Consider the following 22,321-nt stretch of genomic DNA (forward strand, 5'->3'; position numbering starts at 1 on the left):
AATGATGATTACCATTTATCAGACTAAGGCTCCAAGATTTCAAAAGCCAATAAACATTGCTAACCTCTAATGACACAGATGTTCAGATTTTGTGACTTCAATTCAACATATATTGGAGTTGACAAAAATAGAGAATTTGCTTTACTGGTTTACAAAATTCTATTGAAATGCGACGAAAATCTCAAACTTACAAGCTGAAACATGCAGGGGAAGGTGTTTAAAGTTCTTAATAATAGGGAAAATAATACAAAAAAGAATATTGCTCCTCTATTATTGCATATGTAAGAAGAAAAATGAAAAATACTAAAACAATTATATTCAGATAATTTGATTTCCCCTGAATTTAATTATATCAGCTTGCAAAACCTGATTGTTTGAATGGACTCATTGAGCAACTTGAAATATGATGTAGGATCTAATCCCCACTTTTTGACAGTATAACTTCTGGGAAGAGCTTGGAAATATTCATCCCTTAGTCATGGAAATAATCATATTTGTGTACTTCCCATCCTCAACCTCCAAGTACTCTTCTATATTCTTGGAAAATATTTCAAACAAATCATCCTTGATCTCTCCTCCAAAATAACATGCCAGAATGAATTCTACAACTACCCTTATGCTCATTGCCTCGCACTTGCCTCTAGTAGGTTTATCATACCTAAAGCTTTTGTTACTTCCATCCATGTTACAATGCTGGTCCACTTCAAACGTTTCAAATTCATTACTGTTAAAGGAACCATTCTGTTTGAATCACATCCATAACTTCTTCTGCTGTAGGGGCATAATACGGCAGATTGAACCTGTCCAATTTTGCCTCTTCTATATTTCGTTGGATTAATATTATTTACCATGAGAAACACAAAGTGATAACCATATAACTGTAAAAAATTTACAAAGTTATATTTTTTCATGACAGACTTGTGTTTTCTTGCCCCTTCAGCAGGAAAATAGCATGACCGTACATTGATGTTAATGCAAAATTAAGCCAAAAAGGCCATCTTAAATTTTTTTTTTTTGGGAAAAATTTTGGGCCAAATATCACTGTGACACTTGCATAGAGATTAGAGAAACGATATGCATATATGGTTGGAATAATCACACACATCAGGCCATCTTGAGCCTTGAGGAGCAGGGTGATAGAACAAGGATAAATGATTCATACCATGTGTTTCTGCAGAGGGAAAGAGGAGGCAAAGTGAGTTCAGTATCTCTTGGACCACGTCATTTAATGTGATTCCTAGTAACTCCCAGATGGTGCAACTCTGGTTGCCAGAAGAATCAGCTTTCCTGTCACTGCCAATGATAGTAAGGACCATATGACCACCAGAGACCATCGAACGCGATCTCAGAAATAATGTGAAGTCCCTCTCAAAAGATTTATGTACGCCTGTAAGCACACTGTGGGGGCTTGTCTTTGCAATGTGAATATTCCCCTTGTTTAATGGAATCCCTGACTCATCCACAAGCCCGTCAGGGACCTGTAAATATAACATTCACCATTGTCACTTGTAATATGAAGTAGATTAGATTAGGATTAAAGATTTTTTGAAATTTAGAGTAATGCAATATGATATAGATTAGACTAGGATTACCAAAGGAAAAATAATCAAGGTTTCTATTGACACTTAGCATGAACTTTGCCTGAATGATGACAAATGATATTTTGTCCAACATAATATCTTAGAGCCAAACCCCACCCCCCCAAAAAAAAGGAAAAGAAAAAAAAGAAGAAGAAGAAGAAAAGAACCATGTTGGATTGAATGTCCATTATGGGAAGTTATTATCTATGTTTGGTTTTTGATTTGATAGTTCATTTTAATTTGTGGGCTTGATTGTATGGCCCCCAATTGTATTCTCTTTTTTTGTCTCAAAAAATTCATTATTTACCAATAAGAAAAGAAGGATTGAGGTGAAATTAAATCGTTAACCTGGGAACGCCATTGAAGACTGTAAGAAGAATGAACAAAATGATGAAAAATGGTTAGGCAAGAGCCTCCTGTAGAAAGTCCTAGGCATTCCTGTGATGAAACAAGGTCCAAACTGACATTGTCCCCCCACACACCTTCTGACTAGTGCTTGAGCCGCGTCTCCTCCATTCATTCAAAGCGACTTGAATTAACGAGTTACTAGCATGGCTAGTTTCTCCCTCTCATCCATTCATGCAAAGAATCTAATCTACCTCCATGTCCAGCCTGTGTTAATACGCCTTTAAATTTATATTCTTTAATCTGAACTTTGAAATTGGTTCATTTCAAATGGAGAGGATTCTAATACTTTGATTAATATAAATTTTTAATATGAACTATGAAATTGATTCATTTTAAATGGAGATAGGATCCTAATACTTGAGAATACTCTAGGTTGGGAATGCAGGATTGCTCAAGAGAAGTGAATTGCCAAAAGGGAAATGCTTCGAATATCAGCTTAATGGTGCTTCAAGGCCTAAATGTGTGTTTTTTAATAAACTTTTGATTGAGTAGTTACTGTGCAAGTCTTTGAACCTTTGGCTCCACACGGCGTGGACTTGACTTAGTTATAACCTTGATGGGGTTTTCATCTTCACCTCCTAGATTCTTAGCCAATAAGCAAGCTTTGTTTGCTGGTTCATCTGGCTCCACACGTTATTGACTCGACTACCAATTAGCAGAGCATCTACTAATTATCAAATCGTTTGTTAATTGAGACTTTTTTTTCTTGAGAGGAATGCTTTTGGGTCCCCAAAGTCTAAATTGAATTATCGTAATTGGGAAAAGTCAGTTACACACTGTATGTAATAAACATCCCCATCTTAATTTATGTTTGTTAATTATTTGTTCCGTGTTAAGGAAGAGAGATATTGTTGAGATTATTGACAACTTGGTCCTCACAATCTAATAAGACAGTATGGAAATTGGAAGAAGTTAACAAATTGCATTAAACTCTCATATAATTAAAATTTTAGAATAATTTAAATCATTTTTTTAGTAAATAAATTAAAGATTACATATTAGAGTATAATAATAATTTAAAAAAAAAAACATAAAATTTTTACAAATCAATTAATTTCAATTAAATTAAATAATAGATGTCATTTTTAATTAATAGCATAAGTAACAATTTCAATTACTGAATACAAATTGGACCATTGTTTCTAAAATGAATACTCCATTAACGAAAAAATACCTCAAAGGCCATTGATAAAACTGAAAATAATTTATGGATAAGGTTTCTTTTTAACAACACCAAGTAAAACCAAGAAATATGGTGAGGTGGAGGAAAAAAAGGACACATGTCTTGATCCCGAACTCTTGAAGCACGCACAAACTTGTAAGGGTATATAGTTCATAGAAGCACAATACTTGAGGCCTATATAGCTCATCGGAAAATAGAAAATGCTAATTCTTTAATCTATGAAACAAATAGATTTATGGGAGAGTTTGGGAAATCAATGTTTATTAGGGGAAAAAAAAAAACATCAATCCTCCTTATCAGACTCTATCTCCTCAATTCATCTCGGTGGGCCTTCAATCGCTGCATTTGGATTTGGTTCCTTTTGCATTGGGTGCATGATGCCCCTGACAAATTGGTATGCTGATATTTGGGGGAGGAGTGAATAAGTTTAACATGTATATAGACATCATACATATAGGAAATTTGACGGTGAAACTGATAACGAGTATCATATGCTGGCGATTAAAATATATATCATAATGATAACAAATTGATATATAGAGAAAAATGCAAAATTATATCAAGACATATGACCACCTAATTTGTACTACTAACATGATACTAATACATATTTGCAACAATACTGAAAAGTTCATTCAACTAACAATTTATGTTCAGTGTTCATTCTAGTAGCAAGGGCCAAGTAGTGGGTCAATATGCGTACCTGATGTCAAAATCTCCAATGAAATTGTCTTTGCAAACTGAATTTTTGCTTGGTGTGTGCTGACAAATTTACTCTGCAAGTCCAGAAATATGAGACACCCTTGATGTTAGCATAGACATTATTTAATTTAGACACCATCAGAATGGCATATGGGGTGGCATAAACCATGATAGCTTAGTTACCAATTTACCATTACTTTAAACAAGGGGCACAATAAACCAGTCTCAACAATTACAACAATCCACTTCCAACGTTAATAACATTGAATGGTATGAATTCTTACCAATTGACTGTATATAAAATCCACAATTTGATCAAGTATAGTTTAGTGCTTAAGTAGGAATGGACGAAGATGGCTCATATACAAATCTTTTGATCCCTGTTCAAAACAAATCAGATGGTATAGCAGTTATTTAAGCTTGCCTTAACTTACGTCAGCAGATGAAAGTTCTAGCAGGTAGAAACCATCCACAAAGTGTAAAAGTTTTAGTCTATCTTACATTGGCAGATGGAAGCTGTAGCCAAACAAGAAATGCAAACTTCACATGGTAGTAGAGTGGAAACCTGATGAAACAAGGAGGATACTTAGATTACATTATGTAAAAAGGAAAAAGGCAATATTTTGGTTGGATTTCTTCTTACGGGACAAGACCAACCATACTATCATTCAAATACAATTGCATAATCAAGAAACTTGAAAGCAAATACAAAAACAACTTTGCATGTCCATCTACAGGGTTCGAAAAAGACAGAATGCAGCACATTATTTGTGACAAAAGAAGCAAGAATAAATTTTCAATATTGGCATAATTTTAGGTGCCACAAATTATTCCAGTTTCTGCTATAAAAAGCAGGGTGATTTCCACAAGCCATCTATCATAAACTAGGGGCATAGTTTTTTTTTTTTTTTTGGTAAACAGGGGCATAGCTTTCACCAGGGGCATGTTATGTTCCTGTTTTCTCTTTTCTTTTATGGTCACTACAAAACAAGCCACATGAAAAAGCCAAGTGAAATTACTTAAAATTTCCTGTTTTCTGTTTCCATTTATGGTGTGATACAAAAAAAGTCACATGAAAAAGCATTTGGTTGGGCAAAGGAAAATGAATTTTGTGACAATCTGACAACAAGGTGGAAAAGGAACCAAAATGTGGAAACTATAAAAAGTTTGAACTCTTTCCAGAAAGTGGAAAGAAGCATGTAAACATGAGAATGTTCACTGAGCAAGCATCCTCTATGCTATCCATACAATGATTTTTTTCTTCTTCTTAATTTTATTAATGATATCTCCACAATTAGATTTACTAAGCTAAAATGGGGATTTTCATAGCTTTGCAAAACCTATCCAATGAACAGCATCCATATTCAACAATTCAGTTGCACAAAAGTATGACTTCAAAGAGAGTATTACTTTACTTCAGCCATTCAGTTGCACAAGAGTATTACTTAATTTCAAAATTTTCAAAATAAAGAACCTTCCAAATCAAGGTCTGAACCTTGTCTCTCTTTGCAGTCATTGTTTACATTGTGTGCTTTATAAAAGAAGCTAAATCTTCACAAGGCAGCCCAAGACTATTATCTTGATTTCTACTTTGAATTCTTAAATTTTAAAAGAAAGCCAATTTGTTTGTTGATATTTAGAACATCAGAAAGTAAAACAAAACTTGAGCTTTTCATGATTTCCCTTCTCAGTTTCTTTCCATTAACAACTGAATTTCTCTGAAGAAAGGGCTTTTTTTCCTTTGGTGACCAACACTTCTGCCCTTTTAGCATCATCTCCCTTGCTAGCCTACTACATTTTCCCAGGCCAATAAATTCTCCATATCATTACAAGCAAGATTTAAAAAATATAAAAAATTGTGTAGAGCACAAATATCTCACAAAGCAAACAATAAACGCCTGATGTCAGAAGATGCAAGAGGAGAATTTCACACAACAAAAGGGTAACAAACTTTCTAAGACTTTAATCAAAGAGAAATTGAGGAAGAATGCAGTCAGTCAAATGAGAGTATGGTTATCTTATCTCCATTTAAACATATTATACACATGAGTCAGTGCTAATTTTTCTCCCTTGTCAATACCTGAACACAAAATTATTTATTTGACTAGAGAATATCACCAGGTCAAAACTTATTTGAGAAGTAAAACAAACAAAAAACAACATAGTTAAAACAGTACCAAGAGAGAAGTTTATCTGCAAACACCTCCGCAAGACTAAAAGATCCATAAGCTGCAAACAATCAAAAAATGTTAATACGAAGTAAACCAAGGAACCAAACAATGGAATTAAGTTCATGTACTTCCACAGTCAAAAGCCTGAGTAACCACAACAAATACGAGGTTCACAATTTGCCCAACCTCACACACACATGCCTCTTTTTCATAGTTAGCTGTTCCTTTGGCCTTGTTCATTCAATTTCACAAGTGGTCCTTAATCATTGAATATGGAATATGAAGGTATTTTATACAATGAAAACTTTTTAACTTTTACAAATTTTTTACCACAAACAGATTTCCAAGATTGGTTTTCTAAATTTTTTGAAAGGGCATAAAATCTTTAAACCAAATCCTAGTAATCAAATTTATATTTTCAGTTTATTAATTGGAACTCACCTGCAACTTAGTTGTATCAAAATCATTTAAGACAGAATGCCATAAAGATTTAATGATGGTGGCACAATGATGCATGGAACAGATTATGATAAAATATCAGGAAGAATGTTACTGACCTGCCCAATAGAGAAGCCACCATTGTTGCTCATCTTGATCTTTCTCCTCTATAGCTTTAAATGTTTTGTAAACAGCTAAAGCAATCCCAATAGAACAACTGCACAAACCACATGATCATCCATAACCAAGTACTGAGTTATATTATATGTTAATTTTAATGAACAAGGTAAGAATTTTATAGGTTTTACATCCAACAACTGTGTATTAATCAAAGTTACTAATAGGATTTTAAAGATAACAAGATGAACATATATTGTTGGATTGCCACTACCCATGCCTCTTTCCAAAACATATAAGCCAAATCCACTAGCTGCTATATGTTATCCACAATTTCTCATCAACCACTAGGTATATAAATCCTCATTAGGCCGTCTAGAAGTCTTGGTGCACAAGAACTGTGTTCAAGAATTCACACAAAAGTCGGCCATTCCTCTGCCAATATATAAAACTATAAATGAGGGTTTGGAGGATCACACCTCACTGAATGGAGTGGAGTGCCTTACATCTCTCCAAATACTTTTTCAAAATGAAAAACAGCATTACAAAACGATGCTGAACATGCAGAAAGAGCAGAGAAAGTAATATCAGTCGAGGTGGTGCCAGAAATAGGAAAATCCTGTGATATCAGATTTGACAACCTCAGAGCTATGTATGCAGCAGAGGCAAAGAAGAAGAGTGAGAGTTGGAAAAGGAGCAACTAAATATTGTATATTGTTCTGAAGAAGTAAGAAGAAGAGTGAGAGTTTGAAAAGGAAGAAATAATATTGTATATATTGTTCTGAAGATCGAGGATTAAAATAGGAAATTTTTTAAAAAGTGATTAATTAAATTTTGTTTACGTTTACAGTTTCACGACTTCTGTGTTTTAAAATGTTGAAAAGCTAAGAGCACCTCTGTTTCTTAACTTAACCACTTTACTATCAGAAAAAACTACTTCTGGTTGACTAGGACTAGTAGAATTGCCGATTGGATGCAGGTATTCTATCACTACTATGTCTTAACCAAATTTGCCTCTTGCCATATGAGAAGCCAAAGGCAAACCCCACTAGCTGCTATATTTTTTCCACATTGTCTCATCAACCACCCCAGACCATTGAATAGAATGAACAAGTAAAAAAGACACTAGGCTAGAACAAAAATTATGAATCCCTTTAAGCAGTACTGAGCTCGAAAGAAGTTCAAAACTGTGAACTCTCACAGCTAAAGAGAACAAATCTCATTGAAAGTAGAGTTTACCTCACTGTCTGGACAACGACATTGGATCCAAGTCTGCAAAGAAGCAATCCCAAGCCAACCTGCATCAATCAAGGTTGAATAACCCACTTAGCCTATAGCAGTGACAATATAGCAAGAAGAAACAATACTAGAAAGACCAAGCTTGTTAGAATAATAATGGTTCGATGATGAAAATAACATTTTTTCTTTTCTAACCATTTTTTTTTTCCTAATCCCCACTTTTTGACAGTATAACATTCTTCTGGGAAGAGCTTAGAAATATTCATCCCTTAGTCATGGAAATAATCATATTTGTGTACTTCCCATCCTCAACCTCCAAGTACTCTTCTATATTCTTTGAAAATATTTCAAACAAATCATCCTTGATCTCTCCTCCAAAATAACATGCCAGAATGAATTCCACAACTACCCTTATGCTCATTGCCTCGCACTTGCCTCTAGTGGGTTTATCATACCTAAAGCTTTTGTTACTTTCATCCATGTTACAATCCCGGTCCACTTCAAACGTTTCAAATTCATGACTGTTAAAGGAACCATTCTGTTTGAATCACATCCCTAACTTCTTCTGCAGTAGGGGCATAATACGGCAGATTGAACCTGTCCAATTTTGCCCCTTCTATATTTCCCTGGATTAATATTATTTACCATGAGAAACACAAAGTGATAACCATAAAACTTTAAAAAAAAATTACAAAGTTATATTTTTCATTAGACAGACTTGTGTTTTCTTGCTCCTTCAGCAAGAAAATAGCATGACCGTTCATTGATGTTAATGCACAATTAAGCGAAAAAGGCCATCTTAATTTTTTTTTATTTTTGGAAAATTTTTGGGCCAAATATCACTGCGACAATGTTGCATAGAGATTAGAGACACAATATGCATATATGGTTGGAATAAACACACACATCAGGCCATCTTGAGCCTTGAGGGGCAGGGTGATAGAACAAGGATAAATGACACATACCATGTGTTTCTGCAGAGGGAAGGAGGAGCAAAGTGGGTTCTGTATCTCTTGGACCATGTCATTTAATGTGATTCCGAGTAACTCCCAGATGGTGCAACTCTGGTTGCCAGAAGAATCAGCTTTCCTGTCACTGCCAATGATAGTAAGGACCATATGACCACCAGAGACCATCTCTTGAGAACGCGATCTCAGAAATAATGTGAAGTTCCTCTCAAAAGATTTATGTACGCCTGTAAGCACACTGTGGGGGCTTGTCTTTGCATTGTGAATATTCCCCTTCTTTAATGGAATCCCTGACTCATCCACAAGCCCTTCAGGGACCTGTAAATGTAATATTCACCATTGTCACAAAGTAGATTAGATTAGGATTAAATATTTTTTGAAAATTTGAGTAATGCAATATGAAATAGATTAGACTAGGATTACAAAAGGAAAAATAATCAAGGCTTTTAATGACACTTAACATGAACTTTTTCCGAATGATGACAAATGATATTTTGTCCAACATAATATCTTAGAGTCAAAAAAACCCCCCCAAAAAAAGGGAAAAGAAGAAGAAGAAAAGAACCATGTTGGATTGAATGTCCACTATGGGAAGTTATTCTCTATGTTCGGTTTTGATTTGATAGATCATTGTAATTTGCGGGCTTGATTGTATGGCCCCCAATTGTACTCTTTTTTTGTCTCAATAAAATTCATTATTTACCAATAAGAAAAGAAGGATGAAGGTGAAATTAAATCGTTAATCTGGGAATGCCATTGAAGACTGCAAGAAGAACGAACAAAATGAAGAAAAATAGTTAGGCAAGAGCCTCCTGTCGAAAGTCCTAGGCATTCCTGGAATGAAACAAGGTCCAAACTGACATTGTCCCCCAACACTCCTTCTGACTAGTGCTTGAGCCCCGTCTCCCCCATTCATGCAAAGAGACTTGAATTAACGAGTTACTGGCATGGCTAGTTTCTCCCTCTCATCCATTCATGCAAAGAATCTGATCTACTTCCATGTCCAGCCTGTGTTAATACACCTTTAAATCTATATTCTTTAATCTGAACTATGAAATTGGTTCATTTCAAATGGAGAGGATTCTAATACTTTGATTCATATAATTTTTAACATGAACTATGAAATTGATTCATTTTAAATGGAGATAGGATCCTAATACTTAGAATACTCTAGGTTGGGAGTGGAGTTAAACAAGCTTGATCATTCTACTTGTAATGATGATGAAACCGGCAAAACAAGCCTAGCTCCCTCGTTTGGTTAATTATCAAACACAATAATTTCCTGCCTCCAATTATGGTGGCATCAAAATCCAACTTTGTAACTTGCTGTTCCATGGATCCCATCTCCTTATGTCTTTATCTCTTTGTAAAGAATTTGACAATCTAGTTCTTAAATTCAAGTGTATTATTCCAAGAAAATTGTTGCATTTGACTTATAAAAATTGAATTTTCATTGATTTTACATTGAGAATCTAGAATAAGCTATTAATTTGGCGAAATATTCAAACACCATATCCATCACACTTAAAAAATAACTAATATTTGGAAAATACATACAAGTATTGCAGCTTTTTATTTTATTTTATTAGGTGAGTACAATTATTTAAGAGTTGATTATAACAGTTATTAGACATTTCGCCTTAATTAAGATAAACATGTTATTGCACTTAATAATAAGTAGTGTTAAGTTATCTCTTTTTAAGCAAAATAAAATAAATAAATAGATTAGTTTGAAATAAATTTGGATTCATTAAATCTATGTAAATTTAATTTGAGATTAAATTGCTAAAATTTAATAGAATTTGGAATGGGTTGAGATCTATATTTTTAAATAAATTCATATATAAAATAGGGACTATTATAGAATTGTTAGTGCATCTCTGTTTCATATAAATTCATATATAAATTCATTTAAAATGTTGAAATGTTAGTGCATCTCTGTTTCTTAACTTAACCACTTTGCTATCAGAAAGACTAATGGTTGACTTGGGCTATTATAGAATTGCTGTATGAGAAGCCAAAAGCAAACCCCAGTAGCTGCTATATTTTTTCCACAATTTTTAATCAACCATCCCATTAGTTGTCAAATTTTGAATTGTATTGTGGATTATTTCTTTATTTATTTATTTTATTGTGTATTGTACCTAATAATTATTTAAAAAAAAAATATACATATATAAAAGATAAATTAACTACAAATTCAAAATATATTCAATTGATAACTAATTTAATTATCATTTATGCAATAATATATAACATATGTTCACACCATACACATTCAAATTTCATAAACTCAAAAGTGATAATCCATAACATATGAGCCAAAATGATAATTTCTTTTCATCATATTCAACATCTTGCCTTAACTCTATTTTAATTTTCTACATATAGTTAAATAAAATATAAAATAGTCAATGTTATCATTATTATGTTCATCATCTTGCAAATTTATTTTTTCTTCAACAATTTCTTCATGATCATCAACATTTACTACCTCTCCCTGTTTCTATATTTTAATATTTCTTTTCTTTATATTTTTTCTTGGCATTCTATGTGTCAAGGCAACACTACGTGCTTTGTTTAATAAAAGCACACACAGCAAGAAATTATGATCCGTCAGAGCAATGAATTAGTATTTTATACGACAAAATACATTTTAAAAAAAAGGGGCGAAAAGTTACCTCATGAATTAATTTGGACAAAGATTTCCCCGCATGACATTTGCCAATACTATCGCTGTGAAATGTTTCTGTGCTCTGCTCTCAAACCTTACCAATTTAGCAAAACTTCAGTTTTCGAAGCATCCCCCGTGAATCCCTTGATTGTACTCTAAAGCTGTGAAATGGTCCAGGATCGATTTCAATGTTGGGAATGTGAGCAATTTTATGCCAATCCTCACCACTATGTTTCTTGCACCGCCTCTCTAAATTTGGACATGCTACAATTATCAACGACTTGAGTGCAGTAAGATTCTGCAACTCCTCTGGTACAGACATTAGACTAGGGCAAAACCAAATGCTCAAAAGTGAAAGTGACGTGAGGGATCCTATCTGTTTTGGCAGAGAAGACAATACTACCGATCCCGTAATCCTCAAAGAACGCAAAGCAGTTAGATGTTGAATACTCTCTGGTAGTGATATTAGCTCATTACATCCCAAAATATCTAAGTCTTGAAGTGTAGTTAAATATTGAATTCCCTCCAATGAAGTGCAGAATTTCTCACAATTGCGTATAGTCAAGGTCCGAAGTGAAGATAAGCCCAACAAAACGTTCTTAGGAAAGAACATAAGACTTTTACATTCCTGCATACGTAGGTGTTCCAAAGAACGTAGGTTTTGGACTCCAAGAAGAGTTTCGAGATCATAGCAAGAATCAAGTTTCAGACTTTTCAATGCTGAAAGATTTTCCAACCCAATTCTTAGTGACTTGTGATTGCGTAGTCCCTCTATTTCTAAGGATGTAAGCATTTTATGATTTTGCAACAGATTATCTGGAAGAACTGTTGAATCCCCGAATCCTTCAAAAAACCGAAAGGAAGAAAGAGAAGTGAGATTCATTACTGACCTAATTAACATTGCATTGTTTCCTTCCATATCCAAACTTGTAATCGAAGGAATAAAAGGCAATTCAACTAACTTTGGGCAGTAATTGATTTTTAATGTGCTTAGGCGGGGACAAATTTCTCTTCCATGCACTGTTCTCCATTCCTCCAAATTAGCCATAAAACATAACTCAAATCTCTCCAATGATGGGAATGAAATTACAGTGTCCCCATAGAACTCATTGCCAAGATACTTCACAGCAGTCATGGCATATATAAAAAGATCCTTAAGGAAGGATAGTTTCCCTAGAGGTGGAAGATGTTCACATCTTTCACAAAGTTGTAGTGAAATTTCAACCAGATTTTGAATAAGTGAATCTTCCATCCATGTTGGAAACTTTGAACCGCCGTATCTTTCTATGCGCAACTTTTTCAGATTTGAATGAGGTTGGAGACCGTTAAGAACATCTTCTACATGTGCTGGTATATTGCTCGTGTCTTTTCTTCGCCAAACCAAACTCACCGAGTGAAGATTTTCTTTCCCAATCAAATTGGCATTTTTTGCATCCACTAAATTTGTTACATTATTAAGCTCCTTTAAGCACAGCGCACCCCGAAGATTAAGCCCTTTCAGCTCATTTATTTGATAACCATCATCCTTGCCAGCAATGAAAAGGCTCAATGAACGGAGACAAGTTAGTTGTCCCATTTCCTTGGGCATACGAGTTAGGGAATCACAGTCAGTGAGGCCTAGATACGTAAGATTTTTCATGTGCTTCATACCATTGGGTAACTCTAAAAGATCATGACAGTAATCTACTTTCAGCACTTCTAGGTTCAAAAGGCAAGTAGTTGATTCAGGTAAAATTTTGATTCGAGAAGAAGACATGTCGAGATACCTCAAATGTTTTAAATTATTGATGATGGACGGTACTCCCTTAACAGCCCATCTAAAATCGCATACCCGAAGATACTTTTGCTTCAATAACAAGGGCAAAAGAGATTTATAATGACCGTAATAATCAGGTGTTGTCTGGATGCATGAGCGTAGAGATTGAACTTTGTATATGTCCTTAGTCCAAGGAATCACTTTTGAGCTCACGGTAAAAGACAAGTGACGAATCCTTTTTGGAACTTTCATTTCTTTACCCGATTCCACCGTAGAGCATTCAAGCATCATAATAAATTGAGCAAGGTCATGCATAAGATCATGCATTTTACATGTTACATTGCCAAGAACATCCTCCTTGACATCTTGAAAGAATGATCTCCAAACTAATTCATTGAAGATATCACGGCCAACATCATGCAAATTTATTAGTCCTTTGGAGGGAATAAAACCATTAGCCAACCACAATTGTATCAATGTGTCCATCTCAAGCGCATGATCTTTGGGGAATACACAACAGTAAGCAAAACATTGTTTCAAATATGGGGGTAAATGGTGATAACTCAACCTTAGGGCAGGTAAGATGGAATTTTCACCTTCTAGCAAATCCCAAATTTCACTTTCTTTCACAAATAACCACTCACTCTTCCTATTTTTTAAGCTCATGAGGCTTCCAAGAGCCTTTATTGCTAGAGGCATCCCTCCACACTTCTTCACTATTTCCTTGCCAATTGATTCCAATTCTGAGTTCTCCTCTACCCTTCCCATCCCAAATGCACGTCCCTTGAACAAGGACCAAGAATCAGCCTCTGACAAACATCCCATGTGATGTATTGGAAGTGTGGCCATCATAAGTGCAACTTTTTCAATCCGAGTTGTCAGTATAACCATACTCCCTTTCGCCCCACACCTCAGTGCAGCTTTTAGGCCATCCCATTTGTCATGGTACTCATTCCAGACATCATCCAAAACAAGTAAAAATCTCCTCCCACGTAATTTTTCTTGTAGGCGTTGCTGTTGTGAATCCAACTCTGAAAGACTACATGCATTTCCATCAATGGACTCTATGATCGCTCCCACCAACCTTCTTATATGGAAATCATCTGATACACAAACCCAAATTCTCATCTCAAAATGCCTCTCCACCCGTACATCATTGTAGACTAACTGTGCAAGTGTTGTTTTTCCCAGGCCCCCCATACCCCATACAGCATAAATGGAAAGATTATCTTGATTAGACACATCAGTGAGCAACACTTCAATTATCTTTTCTTTCTCTCCCCCTCTTCCATAAATCTCACTTTCATTCACAATTGAGCTAGTTTGTCGCCTTTCTATATCAAGAACTTCCATATTTATTACTCCCTCTCTCAAATGAAACTTAGATCTCTCCATGGAAATGGCTTCCAATTTGTCCCTCACATTTTTCAGTTTATCTGCCATCTTCATGCGAAATATAAGTCTATTTCGAAGAGAAAAGAAGATACTTACTTGGCTTTTCACACCTTTCTCTCTCTCCACCTTTCGTCTTAGAGCTTCAGTTGCAAACTCATCTAGAACATCATCCGCATCATAAGCTCCATCTTTGAGCTTTCGCAGCCAATTCCCGATAGCCTCACTCTTCCACTGCTTCTCCTCTGCATCTTGGAGAACCGCCTGGATGGTGGACAGCGTGCTCTCAAGTTTTTCGAGCTCAGTACTTAGTCCCCAAGCAACTCCGAATTCTTGAAGTGCTCTAGCATTCAAAGTACGCACCATGGAGCTCATCAGGGCAGAAAGAAGTACGTCTGCCATAGCCTCTCTCTCTCTCTCTCTCTCACTTTGGCAACAAATTGTGTTGGGAATGCAGGATTGCTCAAGAGAAGTGAATTGCCAAAAGGGAAATGCTTCGAATATCAGCTTAATGGTGCTTCAAGGCCTAAATGTGTTTTTTTTAATAAAGTTTAGATTGAGTAGTTACTGTGCAAGTCTTTGAACCTTTGGCTCCACACGGCGTGGACTTGACTTAGTTATAACCTGATGGGGTTTTCATCTTCACCTTCTATATTCTTAGCCAATAAGCAAGCTTTCTTTGCTGGTTCATCTGGCTCCACACGTTAATGACTCGACTACCAATTAGCAGAGCATCTACTAATTATCAAATCGTTTGTTAATTGAGACTTTTTTCTTGAGAGGAATGCTTTTGGGTCCCCAAAGTCTAAATAGAATTATCGTAATTGGGAAAAGTATGTTAAACACACGGTATGTAATAAACATCCCCATCTTAGTTTATGTTTGTTAATTATTTGTTCCGTGTTAAGGAATTGACAACTTGGTCCTCACAATCTAAGAGAGTATGGAAATTGGAAGAAGTTAACAAATTGCATTAAACTCTTATATAATTAAAATTTTAGAATATTTTAAATCATTTTTTTAGTAAATAAATTAAAGATTACATATTAGAGTATAATAATAATTTTAAAAAACATAAATTTGTACAAATCAATTAATTTCAATTAGATTAAATAATAGATGTTATTTTTATATGATATAATAGAAATATAATTATAACAATGACAAAATTTAACTACAAAATTTGTTGTAGTATAAGGCTATAATCTTAGTCAATGTGTTTTTATTGAAAGTGAATTTTGACAAATCCATCATTGGATTACATCTTCTTCTAATATCTTCCATACTTGCAAAATTTCTAGAAAATTAAAGATTAAAAGCTATGTCATCAATAAATTTTTTAAATTGCAAGTTTTTGTAGTTTAAAATGATGCATAAAATATAATCGTATAGATCATATAGTAAATAATATCCGATTGTCACAAAATTTGATATATATATTAAGAGCATAAAAAACATGCAATTTAACAGTTAGATTTTCAAAATATGTAGTAATGTTAATGATATTGAGTAAGGTTGTAGCTTTAGGATACAACCAATTATGTAACTAAACTTTGTCTTTATAACAATTCTAAATGAAAAAGTTTTCTTTTGCTTATAGAAGACAAAGTAGAGCATGTCTTAAACTTTCAAACCATAACAGTCATAGCATAATGGCGTAAGAGAAAAACTTTTAAAATAATTAATTACTCAAATAGTTGGTAAAAATACATAAACAAGTAGATTGTGTTTTGATATAAACTAAAATTCCAACTTTCAACAGATCTTAATAGTAACCAAACTCTCAAGATACTTGTAGATTAGTGTTATTGCCTAGTCTCTCATATGAGGAGAACCAAGGTTTAAAGAGTAATGTGATAAACAATATTTTTCACTACATTTCATAACTGCTAAGCTGGTAGATTATTATTAATTCTCGTATGGGCCAAAAATAGACACTTTATTACCTACCATTTCTCATTCCTTAGCTGTTTGGACTTTTGACTATAATTTTGGAGAAGCTGTCCTGTCTCTTTGTTCATGTAAAAGGTGAGTGATCCCCTCTTTTGTTACTCTCTTAATAAAATTTCTCATTCAGAAAAGGGGGCAAAAAAAAATTGCACCCCCATCCCCCCAAATCTCCCTCTCCACAGACACACAAGCTTAAGTAATAAACAAAACAAAAATTCGTAAGTGCATGTTTGGAAATTAATAACTTTGGCATAAGTAACAATTTGAATTACTGAATACAAATTGGACCATTGTTTCTAAAATGAATACTCCCATTAACGAAAAAAATACCTCGAAGGCCTTTGATAAAACTGAAAATAATTTATGGATAAGGTTTCTTTTTAACAACACCATGTAAAACCAAGAAATATGGTGAGGTGGAGGAAAAAAAGTACACATATCTTGCTCCCAAACTCTTGAAGCACACACAAACTTGTAAGGGTATATGGTTCATAGAAGCACAATACTTGAGGCCTATATAGCTCATCGGAAAATAGAAAACACTAATTCTTTAATCTATGAAACAGATAGATTTATGGGAGAGTTTGGGGAATCAATGTTTATTAGGAAAAAAAAAAAAAAAAATCATATCAATCCTCCTTATCAGACTCTAGCTCCTCAATTCGTCTTGGTGGGCCTTCAATCGCTGCATTTGGATTTGGTTGCTTTTGCATTGGGTGCATCATGCCCCTGACAAATTGGTATGCTGATATTGGGGGGAGGAGTGAATAAGTTTAACATGTTTATAGACATCAAACTTATAGGTAATTTGATAGTGAAATTGATAACATGAATCATATGCTGGCGATTAAAATATATATCATAATGATAACAAATTGATATATGGAGAAAAATGCAAAATTATATCAAGACATATGACCACCTAATTTGTACTACTAACATGATACTGAATACATATTTGCAACAATACTGAAAAGTTCATTCAACTAACAATTTATGTTCAGTGTTCATTCTAGTAGCAAGGGCCAAGTAGTGAGTCAATATGCATACCTGATGTCAAAATCTCCAAAGAAATTGCCTTTGCAAACTCGATTTTTGCTTGGTGTGCACTAACAAATTTACTCTGCAAGTCCAGAAATATGAGACACCTCTTGATGTTAGCATAGACGTTATTTAATTTAGACACTATATCAGAATGGCATATGGGGTAGCATAAATCATGATAGCTTAGTTACCAATTTACCATTACTTTAAACAAGGGGCACAATAAACCAGTCTCAACATTTACAACAATCCACTTCCAACGTTAATAACATTGAATGGTATGAATTCTTACCAATTGACTGTATATAAAATCCACAATTTGATCAAGTATAGCTTGGTGCTTAAGTAGGAATGGACGAAGATGGCTCGTATACAAATCTTTTGCTCCCTGTTCAAAACAAACCAGATGGTATAGCAGTTATTTAAGCTTGCCTAAACTTACATCAGCAGATGAAAGTTCTAGCAGGTAGAAACCATCCACAAAGTGTAAAATTTTTAGTCTATCTTACATTGGCAGATGGAAGCTGTAGCCAAACAAGAAATGCAAACTTCACATGGTAGTAGAGTGGAAACCTGATGAAACAAGGAGGATACTTAGATTACATTATGTAACAGGAAAAGGAAAAAGGGAATATTTTGGTTGAATTTCTTCTTACGGGACAACAGCAATCATACTATCATTCAAATGCAATTGCATAATCAAGAAACATCAAAGCAAATACAAGAACAACTTTGCATGTCCATCTACTGGGTTCGAAAATAACAGAATGCAGCACATTATTTGTGACAAAAGAAGCAAGGATAAATTTTCAATATTGGCATGATTTTAGGTGCCACAAATTATTCCAGTTTCTGCTATAAAAAGCAGGGTGATTTCACAAAGCCATCTATCATAAACTAGGGGCATAGTTTTCAACAGGGGCATATTATGTTCCTGTTTTCTCTTTTCGTTTATGGTCAATACAAAACAAGCCATATGAAAAAGCCAAGTGAAATTACTGAAAATGTCCTGTTTTCTGTTTCCATTTACGGTGTGATACAAAGAAAATCACATGAAAAAGCATTTGGTTGGGCAGAGGAAAATGGATTTTGTGACAAACTGACAACAAGGTGGAAAAGGAACCAAAAAGTGGAAACTATTAAAAGGTTGAACTCTTTCCAGAAAGTGGAAAGAAGCATGAAAACATGAGAATGTTCACTGAGCAAGCACCCTCTATGATATCAATACAATGAATTTTTTTCTTCTTAATTTAATTAATGATATCTCCACAATTATATTTACTAAGCTAAAATGGGGATTGTCATAGCATTGCAAAACCTATCCAATGAACAGCATCCATATTCAACAATTCAGTTGCACAAAGGTATGACTTCAAAGAGAGTATTACTTTACTTCAGCCATTCAGTTGCACAAGAGTATTACTTAATTTCAAATTTTCAATATAAAGAACCTTCCAAATCAAGGTCTGAACCTTATCTCTCTTTGCATTCGTTGTTTACATTGTGTGCTTTATAAAAGAAGCTAAATCTTCACAAGGCAGCCCAAGACTATTATCATGATTTCTACTTTGGATTCTTAATTTTTAAAAGAAAGCCGATGTAAAATAGCTTTGTTTGTTGATATTTAAAACATCAGGAAGTAAAACAAAACTTGAGCTTTTCATGATTTCCCTTCTCATTTTCTTTCCTTTAACAACTGAATTTCTCTGAAGAAAGGGCTATTTTTCCTTTGGTGACCAACACTTCTGCCCTTTTAGCATCATTTCCCATGCTAGCCTACTACATTTTCCTATGCCAATAAATTCTCCGTATCATTACAAGCAAGATTTAAAAAATATAAAAAAATTGTGTAGAGCACAAATATCTTACAAAGCAAACAATAAACACCTGATGTCAGAAGATGCAAGAGGAGAATTTCACTCAACAAAAGGGTAACAAACTTTCTAAGTCTTTAATCAAAGAGAAAATTGAGGAAGAATGCAATCAGTCAAATGAGAGTATGGTTATCTTATCTGCATTTAAACATATTATACAGATGAGTCAGTGCTAATTTTTCTCCCTTGTCAATACCCGAACACAAAATTATTTATTTGACTAAAGAATATCACGAGGTCAAAACTTATTTGAGAAGTAAAACAAACTAAAAACAACATAGTTAAAACAGTACCAAGATAGAAGTTTATCTGCAAACACCTCTGCAAGACTAAAAGATCCATAAGCTGCAAACAATCAAAAAATGTTAATACGAAGTAAACCAAGGAACCAAGCAATGGAACTAAGTTCATGTACTTCCACAGTCAAAAGCCTCAGTAACCACAACAATTATGAGGTTCACAATTTGCCCAACCTCACACACACACACACACACACACCTCTTTTTCATAGTTAGCTGTTCCTTTGGCCTTGTTCATTCAATTTCACAAGTGGTCCTTAATCATTGAATATGGAATATGAAGGTATTTTATACAATGAAAACTTTTAACTTTTACAAATTGTTTACCACAAACAGATTTCCTAGATTGGTTTTCTAAATTTTTTGAAAGGGCATAAAATCTTAAAACCAAATCATGGTGATCAAATTTATCTGGATATGTTCGCAGTTTATTAATTGGAACTCACCGCAACTTAGTTGTATCAAAATCATTTAAGATAGAATGCCATAAAGATTTAATGATGGTGCACAGTGATGCATGGAACAGCTTACAATAAAATATCAGGAAGAATGTTACTGACCTGCCCAATAAAGAAGCCACCGTTGTTGCTCATCTTGATCTTTCTCCTCTATAGCTTTAAATGTTTTGTAAACAGGTAAAGCAATCCCAATAGAACAACTGCACAAACCACATGATCATCCATAACCAAGTACTGAATTATATTATATGTTAATTTTAATGAACAACGTAATAATTTTATAGATTTTACATCCAACAATTGTGTCTTAATCAAAGTTACTAATAGGATTTAAACGAGAACAAGGTGAACATATATTGTTGGATTGCCACTACCCATGCCTCTTTCCAAAAAATATAAGCCAAATCCACTAGCTGCTATATGTTATCCACAATTTCTATCAACCATCAGGTATATAAAACCTCATTAACTTGAAAGACGCTAGCTCTACTACTATTACCACTACAAAAAGAATGAAAAAGGAAAAAAAGACAAGTGGCTTGAACAAAATTTCTGGATCCCTTTTAGCAGTCACTAAGCTAGAAAGAAATATACAAAATGGTGAATTCCCCAGATAAAAGAGAACAAAAATCATGAAAGTAGAGCTTACCTGGCTGTCCGGACAATGATATTGGATCCAAGTGGGCAAAGAAGCAATCCCAAGCCAACCTGCATCAATCATGGTTGAATATACCCACTCAGCCTATAGCAAGAAGAAATACTACTAGGCAGACAACATGGCAATAAGAAACAATACTAGAAAGACAAAACTTGTTAGAATAATGACAAAGTGATTAAATTCACATTTTCCCATTAACTAAAACTTTGGTGCTAAGTAGCAATTTCTGGTCTTGAATTCACACCCGTCTCTCTTCTACCCTCTTTTTTTAATAATAAAAATGACAATTTTGAAACTTATAGCATCATTCTATGATGATTACTTTTTATCATAAGAGTTTTCCATCCTGTCTACTTTAAAAGGAACTATAAAGAGCAATGCTACATACACAATATTTTTCAGAACAGTTAAACTGGCAAATAGCTAAAAGCCTTATAGCTCAACTGGTCGGCAATTTCCCCACCCCCATTGTAACTATTGAATTTTTACTCGTTCTCATCGGAGTCCTCACTTGTGAATCTTTTTGTGACTCAAGACTTGTTGTGCTAAAACATCCATGAGTTTGGTGCCAATGGCAATTTATTTGTATACCTCATTACCAAGTTACCACCAAACCATGGGAAACAGAAAACATTGGAATCGAAAACTTGAAATTAAAACAATGCATTATAAGTCGAACGAGATGATAAACAAAGACGAAGTAAAACAGAGAGATTACTGACCTGGGTTGGCAGAGCCATAATAACTGTGTAACTGAAGCAAGAAAGTGGGGTTGTTCGCTCTCTCTCTCTCTGAGGCAGAACACGACTTTGTCAAATCGACAAATCCTACGGAATTTAAAGTTCTCTTGAACTCTGAAGTGTGAAGTGTGTTCTGATTATTCGTTAGTTTGTTTGTTGCAAAATAGGTTTCTTCGTGTGTGAGTGGGTGATAGTGACAACGGAGCTTTCCTTAAAAGTTAAAAAGCCCGTAGGTACGTATATATGATACATAGGATTCTATAGGATAGGCCAAATTTATATTATTAAAAACAGAGAAACAATAATAAAAAAGAGAATCTTCCGCTGCCGGGATTTGAACCCGGATTCTTTCACTTTAGAATTGCCAATGTGCCACAGCGGATTTGTTGAAATATTTCTCATTTTAAATTATCTTACCTTTTTCTTTTAGATTATAGAAAAGTTTTTTTTTTTTTTTAACCATGATAATAACTCAAACAAATCTACAAACCCAAGACCTACCTTTTTGAAATACTTATACTCTTATTCATAACCCTATTTCGACATTTTTTATTATGTATACATAAGAAGAAGTTTATAATCAAAAGTTAGATTTGATTTCATAGAAAGCAAAAGTATTCTTTAACATTTCTTTTTAAACTTGACAAATTGGTCAAGTTGAGTGTATTCA

General features: G+C 34.2%; 3 protein-coding genes across 5 annotated transcripts; all 3 read right to left on the minus strand.

The window, feature by feature from the left end:
* Positions 1–294: 294 nt before the first annotated feature.
* Positions 295–8,988, minus strand: LOC126707433 (HVA22-like protein k). Of its 2 annotated transcripts, none has more exons than XM_050407062.1 (8): positions 8,804–8,988; positions 7,839–7,897; positions 6,602–6,699; positions 6,051–6,102; positions 4,375–4,438; positions 4,158–4,253; positions 3,875–3,947; positions 295–1,478 (listed from the first exon to the last, which is right to left on the minus strand). In XM_050407062.1, exons 1-6 carry the CDS (start codon positions 8,972–8,974, stop codon positions 4,200–4,202), a joined length of 498 nt encoding a protein of 165 aa, XP_050263019.1. In that variant the 5' UTR covers positions 8,975–8,988; the 3' UTR covers positions 295–1,478; positions 3,875–3,947; positions 4,158–4,199. The 2 variants fall into 2 exon arrangements, with proteins under 2 accessions (XP_050263019.1, XP_050263020.1); XM_050407063.1 differs by lacking the exon at positions 295–1,478 and adding an exon at positions 3,514–3,570.
* Positions 8,977–15,397, minus strand: LOC126707429 (putative disease resistance protein RGA3). 2 transcript variants are annotated; one of them, XM_050407055.1, is made up of 2 exons: positions 11,488–15,396; positions 8,977–9,124 (listed from the first exon to the last, which is right to left on the minus strand). In XM_050407055.1, exon 1 carries the CDS (start codon positions 15,028–15,030, stop codon positions 11,584–11,586), a length of 3,447 nt encoding a protein of 1,148 aa, XP_050263012.1. In that variant the 5' UTR covers positions 15,031–15,396; the 3' UTR covers positions 8,977–9,124; positions 11,488–11,583. The 2 variants fall into 2 exon arrangements, with proteins under 2 accessions (XP_050263012.1, XP_050263013.1); XM_050407056.1 differs by lacking the exon at positions 8,977–9,124 and adding an exon at positions 9,375–9,814 and having other exon boundaries at positions 11,488–15,397.
* A 1,495-nt stretch (positions 15,398–16,892) lies between these two features.
* LOC126707432 (HVA22-like protein k) lies at positions 16,893–21,847 on the minus strand. The gene is made up of 8 exons (XM_050407061.1): positions 21,634–21,847; positions 20,903–20,961; positions 20,356–20,453; positions 19,790–19,841; positions 18,132–18,195; positions 17,915–18,010; positions 17,629–17,701; positions 16,893–17,323 (listed from the first exon to the last, which is right to left on the minus strand). The coding sequence occupies exons 1-8, from the start codon at positions 21,649–21,651 to the stop codon at positions 17,208–17,210; spliced, it is 576 nt and encodes a 191-aa protein (XP_050263018.1). The 5' UTR covers positions 21,652–21,847; the 3' UTR covers positions 16,893–17,207.
* Positions 21,848–22,321: the final 474 nt, after the last annotated feature.

The sequence above is a fragment of the Quercus robur genome, chromosome 11 (genome assembly GCF_932294415.1).
Source record: "Quercus robur chromosome 11, dhQueRobu3.1, whole genome shotgun sequence".
In the NCBI taxonomy this organism is placed as follows: Eukaryota; Viridiplantae; Streptophyta; class Magnoliopsida; order Fagales; family Fagaceae; genus Quercus; species Quercus robur.

Bases quoted from the DNA above. Each gene is read 5' to 3' on its own strand.
- LOC126707433 (XM_050407062.1), bottom strand. From the start codon at position 8,974: ATGGTCTCTGGTGGTCATATGGTCCTTACTATCATTGGCAGTGACAGG. The intron at 7,898-8,803 runs GTATGTGTCATT...TGATTGATGCAG, and splicing joins TCCCTCTGCAGAAACACATG to GTTGGCTTGGGATTGCTTCT. The intron at 4,254-4,374 runs GTAAGATAGACT...TGTTTTGAACAG, and splicing joins TACAGCTTCCATCTGCCAAT to GGATCAAAAGATTTGTATAT.
- LOC126707432 (XM_050407061.1), bottom strand. The intron at 17,702-17,914 runs GTAAGAATTCAT...CTGGACTTGCAG, and splicing joins ATTTTATATACAGTCAATTG to AGTAAATTTGTTAGTGCACA. The intron at 17,324-17,628 runs GTATGCATATTG...CCCCAATATCAG, and splicing joins TTTGGAGATTTTGACATCAG to CATACCAATTTGTCAGGGGC.
- LOC126707429 (XM_050407055.1), bottom strand. From the start codon at position 15,030: ATGGCAGACGTACTTCTTTCTGCCCTGATGAGCTCCATGGTGCGTACT.